The sequence below is a fragment of the Trachypithecus francoisi genome, unplaced genomic scaffold, assembly GCF_009764315.1.
Source record: "Trachypithecus francoisi isolate TF-2019V2 unplaced genomic scaffold, Tfra_2.0 Lachesis_group0, whole genome shotgun sequence".
NCBI classification, from domain to species: Eukaryota; Metazoa; Chordata; class Mammalia; order Primates; family Cercopithecidae; genus Trachypithecus; species Trachypithecus francoisi.
This window is the reverse complement of record NW_022681453.1, coordinates 177188385-177205023: the sequence shown is the minus strand read 5'-3', so window position 1 is coordinate 177205023 and position 16639 is coordinate 177188385. Positions and strand designations below refer to the sequence as shown.

Sequence of the window (16639 nt, the reverse complement as noted above, 5' to 3'; positions counted from 1 at the left end):
TTAACAGCAGGTTATTACAAGAAGTTAGAGTCTCTGACTCTGACTTCTCTTGGATAGTCTCTCTCAGACTAGTGCCTCCATTAATAGGGTCAAATATCTTGCCTGCAATGGGATGCACAGAAACTTTTCTTAGCTTTTAGAAACTGGTGGTAACAAAGCTTTTAATTCTCTATCTGGTGGTGGGGGTAGAAAGAGAAGGGAATCTTATCAATCCTTTGTTTTGTTTTGTTTTGTTTGAGATGGAGTTTCACTCTTGTCACCCAGGCTGGAGTGCAATGGCGTGATCTTGGCTCACTGCAACCTCAGCCTCCCAAGTTCAAGCGACTCTCCTGCCTCAGCCTCCTGAGTAGCTGGGATTACAGGCGCATACCACCAAGCCCTGCTAATTTTTTTGTATTTTTTTTAGTAGAGATTGAGTTTTGCCATGTTGGCCAGGCTGGTCTCAAACTCCTGACCTCAGGTGATCCACCCACCTTGGCCTCCCAAAGTGCTGGGATTGTAGGCATGAGCCTTGGCACCCAACCCTAATTCTTTGTCTTTACTAAGAGTAACTTACTGATGGGATTAGCAGTTGATTCCTTTAGATAGATAAGGTAGCTATTAAGAATTAGGGCAGCTTCCAAACTTACATCAGTATGTTATCCAAAATTACACTCTCTCCCATACACATATCACATCACAGTAGGGGAAATCCAAATGGCTCACAAACACAGAAAGAGATGTTCAATTTACTATTAGTAAAAGAAATGCAACTAAATCCCATAAGAATGGAAAATTTTAAGTGATAGTTAAGAATAATTTTCATATATGTTTCTCACAAATGGGCTTGCACTAATAATAATAAATATAACCATATTTGAAAGTGATACACATGATTTACTATATAGGCTATAACCAGACAATCCAACCTCCAACATACCACAGAAACATTTTGACCCAATAGAGTATTGCTTGCCATAGCTGGGAGTGAGACCGCCTATCACTAGGGAAATGAATCAGTAAAATATGATGGATGCATATTTGCAATATAATACAATTGCTACTGAAGCAAACCAGTTATACAAAAAATATAAGTCGATATCGAACACATAGTTTTGAGTAAATTAAGAAACCAACAGACCATAGTATAATACACAAAACAAGATGCCATATTTCATAGCGGTGCACCTTTTTTAATGATGGCTCTTCTAGAGTAGGTGCCTATGTGGAAGAGGAGAATTGAAATGGGGTAAAGGGGCATAGAAGAGTAAAGAAGAAAAATGAAAATAAAACAAATGAGAAGCAGCCTTGTATAGGAAAGAGCAACAAATACCAAACACTATACCTTAAGCCCTCTCTAAAAGACTTTTTTTTTTTTTTTTTTTTTTTTGAGACAGGGTCTTACTCTGTCGCCCAGGCTGGAGTGCAGTGGCACAATCTTGGCTCACTACAATCTCCACCTCCAGGGTTCCAGCAATTCTCCTGCCTCAGCTTCCCGAGTAGCTGGGATTACAGGTGTGCACCACCACAGCCAGCCAATTTTTGTATATTGGGTAGAGACAGGGTTTCACCATGTTGACCAGGCTAGTCTCGAATACCTGGCCTCAAGTGATTGGCCTGCCTTGGCCTCCAGAAGATTCTATATTTCACCCACCTTTTCAGTTTCCCCTGCACCTGCCAGCTCACAGCAGACAGGAACCATACCTTTAATCCTTTGTCTTTCACTTACCAAGTTACCACATGCCCATGTTTACCTTCCAGATTGTCATTTGTTTCTTATGAATTTCTTCATAACTAAGGAATTCAATTTAAAAAATCCAGTATCTTAGTAATCATCAACACCTACTTCATCATTTTACATGTTTGGATTTGCTTTGTGATTTAGAAAGAGACACAAATATACTCAGAGCATTTTGGAGCACTTAAATAAATTATATAATCCTTGATACTAAATCCTTACTCAAATTTGTCTATAATTTGGAAGTAGTCCTATTAGTTATACATAGGAGAAAATGACAGGAGAAAGCCTTGCTTAGACATTTACATCAGTAGAAGGTTGTGAGAAGTTAGGGTCCCTGGCTCTCAGACTAGCATCTATCCTACTTGGGCCACGTATAGAAAAATGAAAAGATGCCTAAGAGCTAGTTCCAGGCAGCCAGGAACAGATCATAAGTCTCCAAAGTCATGAGCCTCCTTTCCTCACTGTTCTGCACATATTTGCACTGATTCTAACTGATCAGCTATTTCCCACAATGGCACCTCCCCAGTGAAACCAATATCATTATTTTCAAGGGGAGGGCATCATAAACTAACTTATCAGTACTGGAAAAAGATGCAGTCAAGAGCACAAAAATCAGGAAACTTTTCGGGGAGACAGCAGTTTCACACTTTCATATTTTTCACATGAAATCCAAAAAGGCAGGAGAACTTACTTTCTAAATATTTTTTCTACAACTGAATAAATATTTCAGTGTTAAAAATCCAACATGACATGGTCATAGTCCCCTGATTCAAAACTCCTATCTTCCTCATTTATTTATCACATTTGCCATCGATATAGCACTAAAAAATCAAAGTAGTATTCACTGACAAAATACTTTAAAAAAGAGAGGCTCACAAAGCTCCCCTCCCACCAGAAAAATGTAAAATAGTCTCAGAAGAGTGAATTAAAATGCTCATTTTAGTTTTCCCAAGGTCTAAATCTCCTCAGGCACCTTCTGTGATCTTTTATTTAGAGAGAAAAAATTTTCGGCTGTCCGCCTATACTTTCTCCATCAGGCATTTAGCCCCAAAGAAAAAGGAAAATATCTCTAACAAAAGCCCAAAATATAAGAAATGAAGAAACAGATTAGAATCAAAGTGATTTCTACAGAAGGTTGAAAACGGTGTCACTTAGAGTAACCCTGGATATACAGATTACATGTGACTAACTCTGATCTTTCATAAGGAATTGGAATTTGTATTGATAGAAAAAGCTTCCAGCTATAAGAAAACAAAAGCAGCAACAATAAACAACACTGATCTCTTTTCTCACAGAAGCACTATTCATGGACAAAAGAATTGAAGTGGAAAAATAACTTCAGATTTCAATCAACTCTGTAGAGCTGTTCACACAAACATACACAGAAAACAGGCTTAAATGATAATCGCCTGACCCACGTGCAATCCACCGTGAGTAATGGCACATCTCCCAGGTTGAAGACTGACTTCATGGGCTTAACAGTGGCCTTTAGAGGTCACCAAGAGGGGCATCTCATTCTGACAAAAGTCCACCTAACCACCCCTGCAAAAAGAGATTCTAAAAACACCTAAAGGTTTCCCAGTAGGACTCCAAAGTCACACCCAGGAGAACATCTCAAGGCTTAATAGCCTACAATACCAGGAAATGATTTCATGCAGGTAACTTAAATCACCCACCCTAGAGATTTAACCTGTTTCTTCTCTTTTTCGCTGCAGAGGATAACAGCTGACCCTGCTTCAGTGACAAGTTCTTCCTTTATTGGAAATGCATTATCAAATTGTTCTTCACGATGAGATGCTGTTCTGTCTGACCTTTGCTTCTGGTTCTCCCTTCACATCCCTTCAAACACTTTGGTGGCTCCTCAGGAAACTCTCTGTATCATGAGAACAAGGCATGTGCAGAGAAGAGCAAAGAGTTACTTTCATAATAATTGTAAGAAGAATAGGAGAAGTCCACAGTGGAGGTTTTTAGACATTGGGTGTGTGGGAGGAAATTGAGAGCAACACTCAAAAGGATATTGGAAGAGCCAGTGATCCCTTTCTAAGCACTTATCTTAAAGATACTTCCTCGCATTAACATTTATCCATTAAAGTATACTCACATTTATCTACAAGAATGCTCTCTGCAGCCCTGTTTATAATAGAGAAAAATTAAAAGCAACCTTAAAGTACAACATTAAGGGAAGAATTGTCTAAACTTATATAGAAATTGAGTGGAATATTATTCATCCATGAAAAATAATGCTGTTAGATGAGCATTTAACATTTTTATGATACAGTATATTGCGTCATTTAAGAAAGCAGGTTGCAATACAATGTGTCCAGAGTGTCCTAATTTATGTTAAATTGCATGTGTATTTGTGTTTAAAAATATTAGTCAAGAAAAATATATACCAAAATCTTGGCACTGGTAATTACTGGGTAGTACGATTATGAGGGTTTTTCTCTTATTTTTACCTATCAGTATTTTCTGATTTTTCTCATAATGAGCCTCTGTTGCTTTTAAGCAGAAAAAATCCAGCATTTATTTTAGTTTTACAAATATCTTGTAGAGAATAGCTTAATACTTTGTACAAAACTAAACAGAAAGTAGATGTAATGTAACAGTTCAAATAACAAGGAAATAAGGGTCTAGACAAGGGAATATTCAAAAAAGGAAACATGTCAGAGACATAACAAATGAAGTTAAAGTAGTGTTCAGAATCAATGTCGTCTCTCCCATTCTGCATGAATTCTCTGAATTACTGGATGCCTACTCCTCTTCAGAACACTACTCCCTCTTCGTTTCTTCTCTTCCTCTGCCTTTTCCTTTTTGGCCTAGGTTGCATGCTGCCCTAGCACTCTGCATGTTGCCCTAGGTTGATGTCAGCTGCTACTCTGTAACCGTACCTTCCATCAACCTCTCTCCTGGCCTTTAGAATCGAATCTCTAATCTTTAGAACTCCTGCAGGCCCTTTCAATTCTGTTTGTTTAAAGCCAGAATCATTATTCTCTCCCCTAAATCCTGCTCCTTTCCAGTATTCCTTTTCCTCTACTCAATAGTATCATCATGCACTCAAGCTAGACTTCTCAGGGTTATTCTTAACTCCTCCCTCTCTGTTATTCTTCCAGCAAATCAGGACAAGTCTCATCATGCCCACTGTCTAAAGCTCTCTGGTATTTGTTGTCTCCTCTACTTTTTTCCTCACGGCATTAGCCCAATACCCCATAACCTGCATTAGCTACTTCTTCACTCCAGTTCAATCCTAAGCTCATGTTAAAGCCATCTAGTACCCTCCCTAGTTTGGCTTTGTCCTCAGGCTAGCAAGATGGCCTCTGAAACTCCAGACATTATATTCATGCACAAGATGAGAGGAAGAGGGAGAAAGCAGCTGTGCTTTTCTCTGTTATAAACACAAACATTTTTCAGAAACTCCCCAGCAATTTTTAACTGATGTCTCATTGGTTGGGTTGTGTCACATGACCATTCCCAGCTGCCAAAGTCCAAACTGCTTCCTGCTATGCGCAAGGCTCTTTAAAGTCTAGTTTTAATTTATCTTTCCAGTCTTAACGCTCCCCACAACATCAGCTACATCATACACACACACACACACACACACACACACACACACACACACACCCCATCCTAGAGCCACCAAGTTTCTACCAACTCCCAAACATGAAATGCATACAATGCTTAGGTGTCACTGTATCCCATTTCTATGACCTGGCAACCCCCACTCTTTTCTCTACCTATCATTATTCTTTAGGATCTTTCTGAAACACTCCTCTCCTCTCTACTATCTAAGCCTCAGTCCTACTGTTATGCAGTCATTTTTTCCACTATGCTTTCTTTCACAACCTAACATTGTACACATTCCTCTTTTTTACTTCTATACCCCCAATCCCGTGCCACTCCATCAACAAATGAGGCTGTGAATACAGTCTTTGCTCAGCTCCTCTGTTGAAACTGGCAAAGCTAGATAGTTATCGTCCAAGCCCATCTTGCAGCTGGGAATGGTCATGTGACACAACCCAACCAATGAGACATCAGTTAAAAATTGCTGGGGAGTTTCTGAAAAATTTTTGTGTTCACTTGATAATAGAGAAAAGCACAGCTGGTAGCTCCCTCTTCCTCTCATCTTGTACATGAATATAATGTTTAGAGTTTCAGGGGCCATCTTGCTAGCCTGAGGACAAAGCCAAGAGAATCATGGAGATTACAGCTCTGATGCCACAGAGGTCCTGAACCAACATTACTAGCCACTAACCTACAGACTTACTAGGTGAGAAAAATCAATCCTGACTTCTCTAGCTATTTTTCATGTTTTTGTTGTTGTTGTTGCTACTTGCTGCATCCCTAACTGACACTGTTTTTTAAACAAGTCGATGTAGCAGTAGAATTTCTCGGGACCTACTGGTCTTCTGACACTAAGCATTTTTGTTTATGTGTCCTTCTTTAGGTCTTTAGGCATCATCATTTCCATTTACAAAATTAAAGACTGATGCATTGAAAGATTAAGTAATTTCTCAAACACCACACACAGTTATAAAGGTTCTCAGCCAGGATTCCAACTCAGAGCTGTCTGATTTAAAAGTCTGTTCTTTGTACCACTTGCAAAGACTGATTCAATAAGGCTAGACCAAGAAAGGAGCTATTGAAGACAACATGGGTTTGCAAGTCCAGCAAATGGGAAAATCTGTATCAGCTAAATCCATTTACCAGTTTACCAATGAGTTGGTAGTGTGGGACAGAATGAAAAGGGTTGATAAAGTGGGTAATAGAATTCTTTCCAAAGTGCCTTCACAAGAATTATCAATCCTGCCATTCGGTCACAGACAATTGGATTCTTCTCTAAAAAGCCAAAATGGTTAATGGCCCGCACTCCATTTTCTTCAAGATGCTTGCAAATTTATTCACAAAGGAGACCCACGCTCTAAGAAAGGTTAGTGGAAACATTGTTTAGGCCATTTATGAGCATGCAAAGGCAACACATGAAATAAAATGCCTGTTCCGAATTGAGAAGGCCCTGTCTGGGACCAGGAATGATTTTTAAAAGAGTAGGAAGATACCTCCACAATGTGATTTAAGGATCAAGAAGCATGATTTAATTTACCCCAGAGATATAAGAACAAAAAGTCAAACAAACTTATTATATTGCAGTTAGTCTGATGCACACCATGAGGTGGAAGGAAGTAAGGGCTTTGTACCAGGCAGAATATATTTAAATCCCAACTCCATCATTAACTGCACCTTAGCCTTTGAAATTCAGTGTAATGGTCAAATTAGGGTGATGTGCTTACTTAACAAGATTTTGTGAGGATTAAATTAGATAAAAGATAAGCAAAGTACTTGGTTAATGCCTGGCCCCAGTAAGTGCTGGATAAGTGGTATTGTTGATAATAATAACAACAATTAGAAAAGCAATGGCAACAACAGCTCAGAAGTACCTCAACTGGAAGAGGACCACGCTAACACTGGGGAGAAAATAGATGGTTGAGATATATGCAAACTGAAGTATTACTAGGAACAGGGACATAAATATAAGTTTGAGGATATTTTGTGTAAACAAAGATGATTGCTTCCCTATGAAAGTGTTGATATCTTGAAAGCCTCACATTATTCCAGAATAATCCTCAAAATGACAGTGAGCTTTTACATTTATCAGTCCAAAGTGATGCCCACTTCCCTCCATGTATCAATAGTATAAACACTTTACAATGTGCTTGGCTTCCAACTTTGAAATTTAAGTGATTCTTGCTGAAATGTTTATTATAGAATTGGGTTCACATTATTTTAAGTTTAACTTATAAAGTGAAGTAATATTAACTTTTGTCACAAAATCTCAAATATACATAATTCTAGTTCTTACAAAATGTTCCAAGGCAGCTAAGTTCTGAAACCTGGGATCTCAGGTAGAGATGGTTGCCCTTCTATAAAATCCTCCCTGCAACTTCTACTTCTAGAGAATACACTTGTGTCTGGGAAGCAACTGCCTCGGGAGTAATGGTTCCCTCCAGTGGAAAGTAAGTGGCATTAGCATCTCCACCCTCTTACCCTTCCTCAGACTGGATGCAAATGATGATGTGGCCATCAAGGATGGCAGAAGCAAAAGATGAAAGGAGCCAGTAGATCACTGCATAAAGAAAGCCATCCACTGACCAAGAACACACATCTTAGACTGTGATAAAAGTGAGAAATAAAGCTCTATTGTGTGTGAGACATTATACACCTTTAGGTTTGTCAGTAGCAGTTCAATCTAATGCAGATTCCATAGAGGAAAGTTACATGAAAAAAGATTTAAGACCAGTTCAACTAAGCAAGAGACAAAAAGAAAATCTAGATACATGTAATCACAACATATTAAGAGGATTTTTAAAAATTGAACAACCGGGCGCGGTGGCAAGCCTGTAATCCCAGCACTTTGGGAGGCCGAGACGGGCGGATCACGAGGTCAGGAGTTCGAGACCATCCTGGCTAACACAGTGAAACCCGTCTCTACTAAAAAAATACGAAAAGCTAGCCGGGCGAGGTGGCGCCGGTAGCCCAGCTACTTGGGAGGCTGAGGCAGGAGAATGACGTAAACCGGGAGGCGGAGCTTGCAGTGAGCTGAGATCTGGCCACTGCACTCCAGCTCGGGTGACAGAGCAAGACTCCGTCTCAAAAAAAAAAAAAAAAAAAAATTGAACAACCAGCATCTTTTAAAATTTCCAGCCAGGATATCTGACAGGTGTTATTAACAGCAAATAAATAAATAAATAAATATTGGTCAAATATATTCTAAGCTTCATATCCTGCTTATGTGAAAAGCCGAGGATAGTTATGACCTTCCTAAGTTTAGAAAGAACCTTTACTAAAATTTTTATCTCTATGCAAATAAAAATTAAGAACAGGTTGAGGAATCTTTCCAAGTAACTGGCGATAGGAGCTCACCTACAAGAAGGCCCCCAGTGGTTCTCACCTCTTCCTATTCACACATCTGTGCTTTCCCCTGCCACACTGCATAGGGCTGCTCTGTCTATACAATTTGGCACTGCAAACATGCCAGAGTGTGATTTCCAAGGCTAGGTCATAAAAACAATTGTGGCTTCCACCTTCCTCTCACTTGAATCACTAGTCTGGGAGAAAACAGCTGCAATGTTGTAAGGATACTAAAGAAGCCCTGTGGAAAGATTCAGGTGGCAAGGAATTCAGGCCCCCCACCCACCACTAGCACTAACTTGCCAGCCACATGACTGGGCCATATTGGAAGCCAATCATCCAGGTCCAGTCAAGCCTTTAGATGGCTGTGGTCTGAGCTGACACCTGTGCTGCAATTTCATGAGACATCATGATCCAGAACCCTGCAGGTAAGTTGCTTGAATTCCTGACCTCCAGAAACTATATGAGATAATAAATACTTATTATTCCTTAAGCTGCTAAGTTTTGGGCTAATTTACTATTCACCAATAGATAATGAATTTACTAGCTTGTTCAATATAGAGACAGAGAGAAAGAAAGAGAAAGTTAGCTCTACTTTAGGCTGAAAAGCTTTGCCTATCTTTAATTATGTTTGATGTTTCCTGGAACAGGGGAATAGACTGTGCCAGGCATCGTGTATTACCTTGACTTTTCTTGAACTGAGTCATAGATGAAATCAGTTCTACCTGGGTTACAGGCTCTTTTTAACAAGACAGCAAAGGTTTTACTCATGAACTTGTCATTGGCTCATGTAAAAGGCAAACTTAAAGGTTTCATTCTGAGGAAGGGGTGTTGGCTGGTAGCACTGAAGAAAACATGGATAATTGAACATAACATATAATTCATTCAGGGAATCAGAGACTATTTCTTCAGAGCCTCACATTTCACATAAAATGAAGACTTCAGGGCAATTTGATGCTTGTGCTGCTACACAGCACACTGCATCACTACCATTCTATGATTGAGAACCCTCACACCAGACTACTTTAGTTCTATCTTTCTTGACTGGGGATACTTAAAAGGTGGGAAAAAATCTCTCACTGCCTCCACATTGTGACTGGCTGACTTGTTGGAAGTGTCACAGTGTTTGATCATATGGACATGATTACTGAAGAACAGAAAGCAAAGAACGTGTAGTGGCTCATTTCCCTTTTTACAGTTTGCAGGAACCATCACTCGCTCTTACATCACAGTAGGTGGCATGCTGACAAGGACTGGCAACACAACCCCTTGTCAGAAAACTGTATCAGGCAACAAGAAGAGCTAACTATCCTAAATATATATGCGCTGAATACAGGAGCACCCAGATTCATAAAGCAAGTCCTTAGAAACTTACAAAGAGACTTAGACTCCCACACAATAATAATAGGAAACTTTAACACCCCACTGTCAACATTAGACAGATCAACAAGACAGAAAGTTAAAAAGGATATCCACGAATTGAACTCAACTCTGCACCAAGCAGACCTAATAGACATCTACAGAACTCTCCACCCCAAATCAACAGAATATACATTCTTCTCAGCACCACATCGCACTTAGTCCAAAATTGACCACATAGTTGGAAGTAAAGCACTCCTCAGCAAATGTAAAAGAACAGAAATTATAACAAACTGTCTCTCAGACCACAGTGCAATCAAACTAGAACTCACGATTAAGAAATTCAATCAAAACCACTCAACTACATGGAAACTGAACAACTTGCTCCTGAATGACTACTGGGTACATAACGAAATGAAGGCAAAAATAAAGATGTTCTTTGAAACCGATGATAACAAGGATACAACATACCAGAATCTCTGGGACACATTTAAAGCAGTGTGTAGAGGGAAATTTATAGCACTAAATGCCCACAAGAGAAAGCAGGAAAGATCTAACATTGACACCCTAACATCACAATTAAAAGAACTAGAGAAGCAAGAGCAAACACAATCAAAAGCTAACAGAAGGCAGGAAATAACTAAGATCAGAGCAGAACTGAAGGAGATAGAAACACAAAAAACCCTTCAAAAAAATCAGTGAATCCAGGAGCTGGTTTTTAGAAAAGATCAACAAAATTGATAGACCACTAGCAAGACTAATAAAGAAGAAAAGAGAGAAGAATCAAAAAGACGCAATAAAAAATGACAAAGGAGAGATCACTGCTGACCCCACAGAAATACAAACTACCGGCCGGGCGCGGTGGCTCAAGCCTGTAATCCCAGCACTTTGGGAGGCCGAGCGGGCGGATCATGAGGTCAGGAGATCGAGACCCTCCTGGCTAATACAGTGAAACCCGTCTCTACTAAAAATACAAAAAAAAAAAACTAGCCGGGCGAGGTCGGGCGCCTGTAGTCCCACCTACTCGGGAGGCTGAGGCAGGAGAATGGCGTAAACGGGAGGCGGAGCTTGCAGTGAGCTGAGATCCGGCCACTGCACTCCAGCTGGGCGACAGAGCAAGACTCCGCCTCAAAAAAAAAAAAAAAAAAAAAAAAAAAAAAAAAAAAAAGAATACAAACTACATCAGAGACTACTATAAACACCTCTACGCAAATCAACTAGAAAATCTAGAAGAAATGGATAAAGTCCTGGACACATACACTCTCCCAAGACTAAACCAGGAAGAAGTTGAATCTCTGAATAGCCCAATAACAGGCTCTGAAATTGAGGCAATAATTAATAGCCTACCCACCAAAAAAAGCCCAGGATCAGATGGATTCACAGCCGAATTCTACCAGAGGTACAAGGAGGAGCTGGTACCATTCCTTCTGAAACTATTCCAATCAATAGAAAAAGAGGGAATCCTCCCTAACTTATTTTATGAGGCGAACATCATCCTGATACTAAAGCCTGGCAGAGAGACAACAAAAAAAGAGAATTTTAGACCAATATCCCTGATGAACATCGATGCAAAAATCCTCAATAAAATACTGACAAACCGAATCCAGCAGCACATCAAAAGCTTATCCACCATGATCAAGTGGGCTTCATCCCTGGGATGGAAGGCTGGTTTAACATACTCAAATCAATAAACATAATCCAGCATATAAACAGAACCAATGACAAAAACCACATGATTATCTCAATAGATGCAGAAAAGGCCTTTGACAAAATTTGACAGCCCTTCATGCTAAAAACTCTCAATAAATTCGGTATTGATAGAACATATCTCAAAATAATAAGAGCTATTTATGACAAACCCACAGACAATATCATACTGAATGAGCAAAAACTGGAAGCATTCCCCTTGAAAACTGGTACAAGACGGGGATGCCCTCTCTCACCACTCCTATTCAACATAGTGTTGGAAGTTCTGGCCAGGGCTATCGGGCAAGAGAAAGAAATAAGGGGTATTCAATTAGCAAAAGAGGAAGTCAAACTGCCCCTGTTTGCAGATGACATGATTGTATATTTAGAAAACCCCATTGTCTCAGTCCAAAATCTCCTTAAGCTGATAAGCAACTTCAGCAAAGTCTCAGGATACAAAATCAATGTGCAAAAATTACTAGCATTCTTATACACCAATAACAGACAAACAGAGAGCCAAATCATGAGTGAACTCTCATTCACAATTGCTTCAAAGAGAATAAAATACCTAAGAATACAACTTACAAGGGATGTGAAGGATCTCTTCAAGGAGAACTACAAACCACTGCTCAAGGAAATAAAAGAGGACACAAACAAATGGAAGAATATTCCCTGCTCATGGACAGGAAGAATTGATATCGTGAAAATGGCCATACTGCCCAAGGTAATTTATAGATTAAATGCCATCCCCATTAAGCTACCAATGACTTTCTTCACAGAATTGGAAAAAAACTACTTTAAAGTTCATATGGAACCAAAAAAAGAGCCTGCATTGCCAAGACAGTCCTAAGCCAAAAGAACAAAGCTGGAGGCATCACGCTACCTGACTTCAAACTATACTACAAAGCTACAGTAACCAAAACAGCATGGTACTGGTACTAAAACAGACATATAGACCAATGGAACAGAACAGAGCCCTCAGAAATTATACCACACATCTACAACCATCTGATCTTTGACAAACCTGACAAAAACAAGAAATGGGAAAAGGAATCCCTATTTAATAAATGGTGCTGGGAAAACTGGCTAGCCATAAGTAGAAAGTTGAAACTGGATCTCTTCCTTACACCTTATACAAAAATTAATTCAAGATGGATTAAAGACTTAAATGTTAGACCTAAAACCATAAGAACCCTAGAAGAAAACCTAGGCAATACCTTTCAGGACATAGGCATGGGCAAGGACTTCATGTCTAAAACACAAAAAGCAATGGAACCAAAAGCCAAAATTGACAAATGGGATCTAATTAAACTAAAGATTTTCTGCACGGCAAAAGAAACTACCATCAGAGTGAACAGGCAACCTACAGAATGGGAGAAAATTTTTGCAATCTGCTCATCTGACAAAGGGCTAATATCCAGAACCTACAAACAACTCAAACAAATTTACAAGAAAAATACAAACCACCCCATCAAAAAGTGGACAAAGGATATGAACAGACACTTCTCAAAAGAAGACATTTACACAGCCAACAGACACATGAAAAAATGCTCATCATCACTAGCCATCAGATAAATGCAAATCAAAACCACAAGAGTCCATCTCACACCAGTTAGAATGGCAATCATTAAAAAGTCAGAAAACAACAGGTGCTGGAGAGGATGTGGAGAAATAGAAATACTTTCACACTGTTGATGGGACTGTAAACTAGTTCAACCATTGTGGAAGACAGTATGGCAATTCCTCAAGGATCTAGAACTAGAAATACCACATGACCCAGCCATCCCATTACTGGGTATATACCCAAAGGATTGTAAATTCATTCTGCTATAAAGACACATGCACACGTATGTTTATTGTGGCACTATTTACAATAGCAAAGACTTGGAACCAACCCAAATGTCCATCAGTGACAGACTGGATTAAGAAAATGTGGCACATATACACCACGGAATACTATGCAGCCATAAAAAAGGATGAGTTCATGTCCTTTGTAGGGACAGGGATGCAGATGGAAACCATTATTCTCAGCAAACTATTTCAAGAACAGAAAACCAAACACCGCATGTTCTCACTCACAGGTGGGAATTGAACAATGAGATCACTTGGACACAGGAAGGGCAACATCACACGCCAGGGCCTGTTGTGGGGTGGGCGTAGGGGGAAGGGATAGCATTAGGAGATATACCTAACGTAAATGACAAGTTAATGGGTGCAGCACACCAACATGGCACATGTATACATATGTAACCTGCACGTTGTGCACATGTACCCTAGAACTAAAAGTACAATAAAAAAATAAAAATTAAAATTAAAAAATAAATTTAAAAAAAAAACCATATCAGGAAGACCCAGACTACAACCAAGCAACACACCTCCAGACCTCATCACATACTGCCAAGGACAGTGTCAAGTAATGTCTGACAATTCTGTCCTCATCTCATGCACCATTCTGACCAGCAGTTCATGGCACAATTCATGTCCTCACAGAATCCTGTTTTGAAATGGCTGATCTTTTTTTATTCAACCTGATTTCTCACTAATTCTGAAATCTAGCAAATATTAGAGAAGGCTGTTTATTTTTATAATCACCTAACAGACTCTATTAGATCATTTCCATGAACACTGAATCAGGTTTTAACAAAGTCAATTTGTGGACATGGCATTTTCTCTGCCTTTTAGGTTGTAGGTGGCCTATAAACCCACACTTAAGTGCATCCTTCAATGATTCCCAACCTGGAGGCTTTGAAGAAAGCATCATAGTTTCATAAATAATCCTCACCATTGCAAAAAATGTAACAAGAATCATGCATTTGCGCATGATAAAGCTGCATGAATTAAATAAAGCAGTGGTGGACACACTGTGATCTGATGGCCAAATTGGTCCTAATACCTGTTTTTGCAAATAAAATTTTGTTATAATATAAACACATCCATTCATTTGTCTCTGACTGCTTTACACTATAAGAGTTAAATAGTTGAGACAGAGACTGTGCGGTTCAAAAAGCTCAAAATATTTACTAATTGGCACTTTGCAGAAAGAGTTAGCCAACACCTGAAATAAAGTATCACATTTCTTACTTTGGGTGCTGGGTGTAGCAACTGATATGGGACCCTTTTTTGACCATCTCACACTGACTGTTGCTTTAACTTTAGTGAATAAAGAGACTAAGTAACACATCTGATAGATTAAATCTTTCAAGATTTAAGGTGGAATCAAGAGAGTTTTCCTTCTTAATAAAGTATTTTCCTTATTCAGGCTTATCAAAATTAAAAAGGACTGTGCATGCATTTGTTTAAAGTTTCTACCCACTGGATAAGTTTAAGTAGCCTTCTTTTATTTTTCTTTTTTTTCTTTTTATTTTTTTAACATGACTTATTTGGTCTCCAGTACTTTACAGAGCTAAGTATTCTGAGCCTTACATTGCATGTGCTTTTTAAGTAAACTATTTGGGATACAATGTTTTTCCCGGTTTGAAAATTCACAAGCATGGACTAATCCATATTGTACAAGATCAGAAAATGTTTGTAGCAAAGTTTAATGAGAGTATAACAGCTACACAATTTGATGTCACTGGTTTAGAAACCCAAAGCATACATAGTTTGGCATCAAGACACAATCTTTCCAGTCATGGTGGGTCACACCTGTAATCCCAGCACTTTGGGAGGTTTAGGTGGGAGGATCGTTTGAGCCCAAGAGTTCCAGACCAGCCTGGGCACAGGGCGAGACTCCATCTCTAGAAAAAAAAAAAAAAAAAAAACGAGAGAGAGAGAGAAAATCTTCATTAAAGTCTGAGACTATGATTTTTAGAGACGCTTCCTGTCTTCCACCTTCAAAACAATAGAAAGGGTCCCAGCAAATATCAATTTTATTACAGAAAAGACAAAGCTTAGAATTCGTGGTCTAAGAAACTTTCCCCTCACACTAGTCTCTTACAATTAGATCTGGGAAAAGGATATATTTACAGACTTGGGGGTCCTGACTACCTCACAACGAGACAAAGCATTACACATTGTGTTTTAAAACTTCCCTTCAAAATATTATCCTCATAAAGGATATACAAAAACAAGACCCCAAAGTCCCAGAATATTTTTCAGATCAGCCTTAGCCCTACTGACGTGTTGGGCCTGATAATTTGGAATTAGTAGGAGGCTGCATTGCGCATTGTAGGATATTTATCAGCATCCTTGGCCTCTACCTACTGGATGCCAGGAGCACCCCACCAATGGCTGTGACAGCCAAAATATGACTGAATGTCATATATGACTGAATGTCCCTAGAGGGAGGGCCAAAATCATCCCCATGGAGAAATGCCTCTCTAGAGAAGAGTTAAACCTTTAACTTGCCAAAAGATGGTTATTTTGTCCAACCTGTACAAACCAACTATCCATACAGTTGGAAGCAAAACCTGATTCCTTCCAAAGTAAAGCAGCTACAGGTCCTGGAACAGTTTCTTATCACAACCATGCTCAAAAAGAGGATCATTTCTTTTCTGAGAAAATTCCACCATGCGCGTTTCTCTGAGTTGTCATCTTTTCCTTCAGAACCCAGATTTCTTTCCCAGAATCTGATTAACACATAAAAGGCATCACAGGCATTCAGAAAGACTCATTTTCCAATTCTGTTTCCAAATCCCACCCTGATTCAACAGCAGTGACGGACAGTCTCTTGTAACTGATCAGAGAGAAAAAAAATAAAATCAAAATAAGTAGCCTGCATTTGCTAAAAGAGTCCACTATGAGAGATCATTGCTTTATGTATTGCACATTAACAGGATTTCATATGACAGCGCCAAAAGTCGAATGTTGTTGCTTCCCTTGTGATCCTTTTCAACCCCCAATTCAATTACCATGCTCATTTTTCTGATGAATCATCAGTAGAAAGCCAGACTGTTTTTAGAGAGTGATATGATTCTCAACTCAAACAACAGACTGCTTTACCTACCTGACACCAAATAGACACTTAGTCTAGCC

The 16639-nt window shown here is 39.2% G+C and overlaps 1 protein-coding gene across 4 annotated transcripts in view; it reads right to left on the bottom strand.

Annotated features, from left to right (window-relative positions):
• Positions 1-16639, bottom strand: part of LOC117084281 (transcriptional activator ptaB-like) — a 186439-nt gene that overhangs the window by 154046 nt on the left and 15754 nt on the right. For 2 of the 4 annotated variants that reach the window (XM_033212872.1, XM_033212871.1), the window contains exon 3: positions 14810-15402. The exons of the other annotated variants lie outside the window; for them this stretch is intronic. In XM_033212872.1, the coding sequence (XP_033068763.1) occupies positions 15295-15402 (108 nt within the window). In that variant the 3' untranslated portion in view covers positions 14810-15294. Of the gene's footprint in view, positions 1-14809; positions 15403-16639 lie in introns of those variants that run through there. 4 annotated transcript variants of the gene reach the window in all.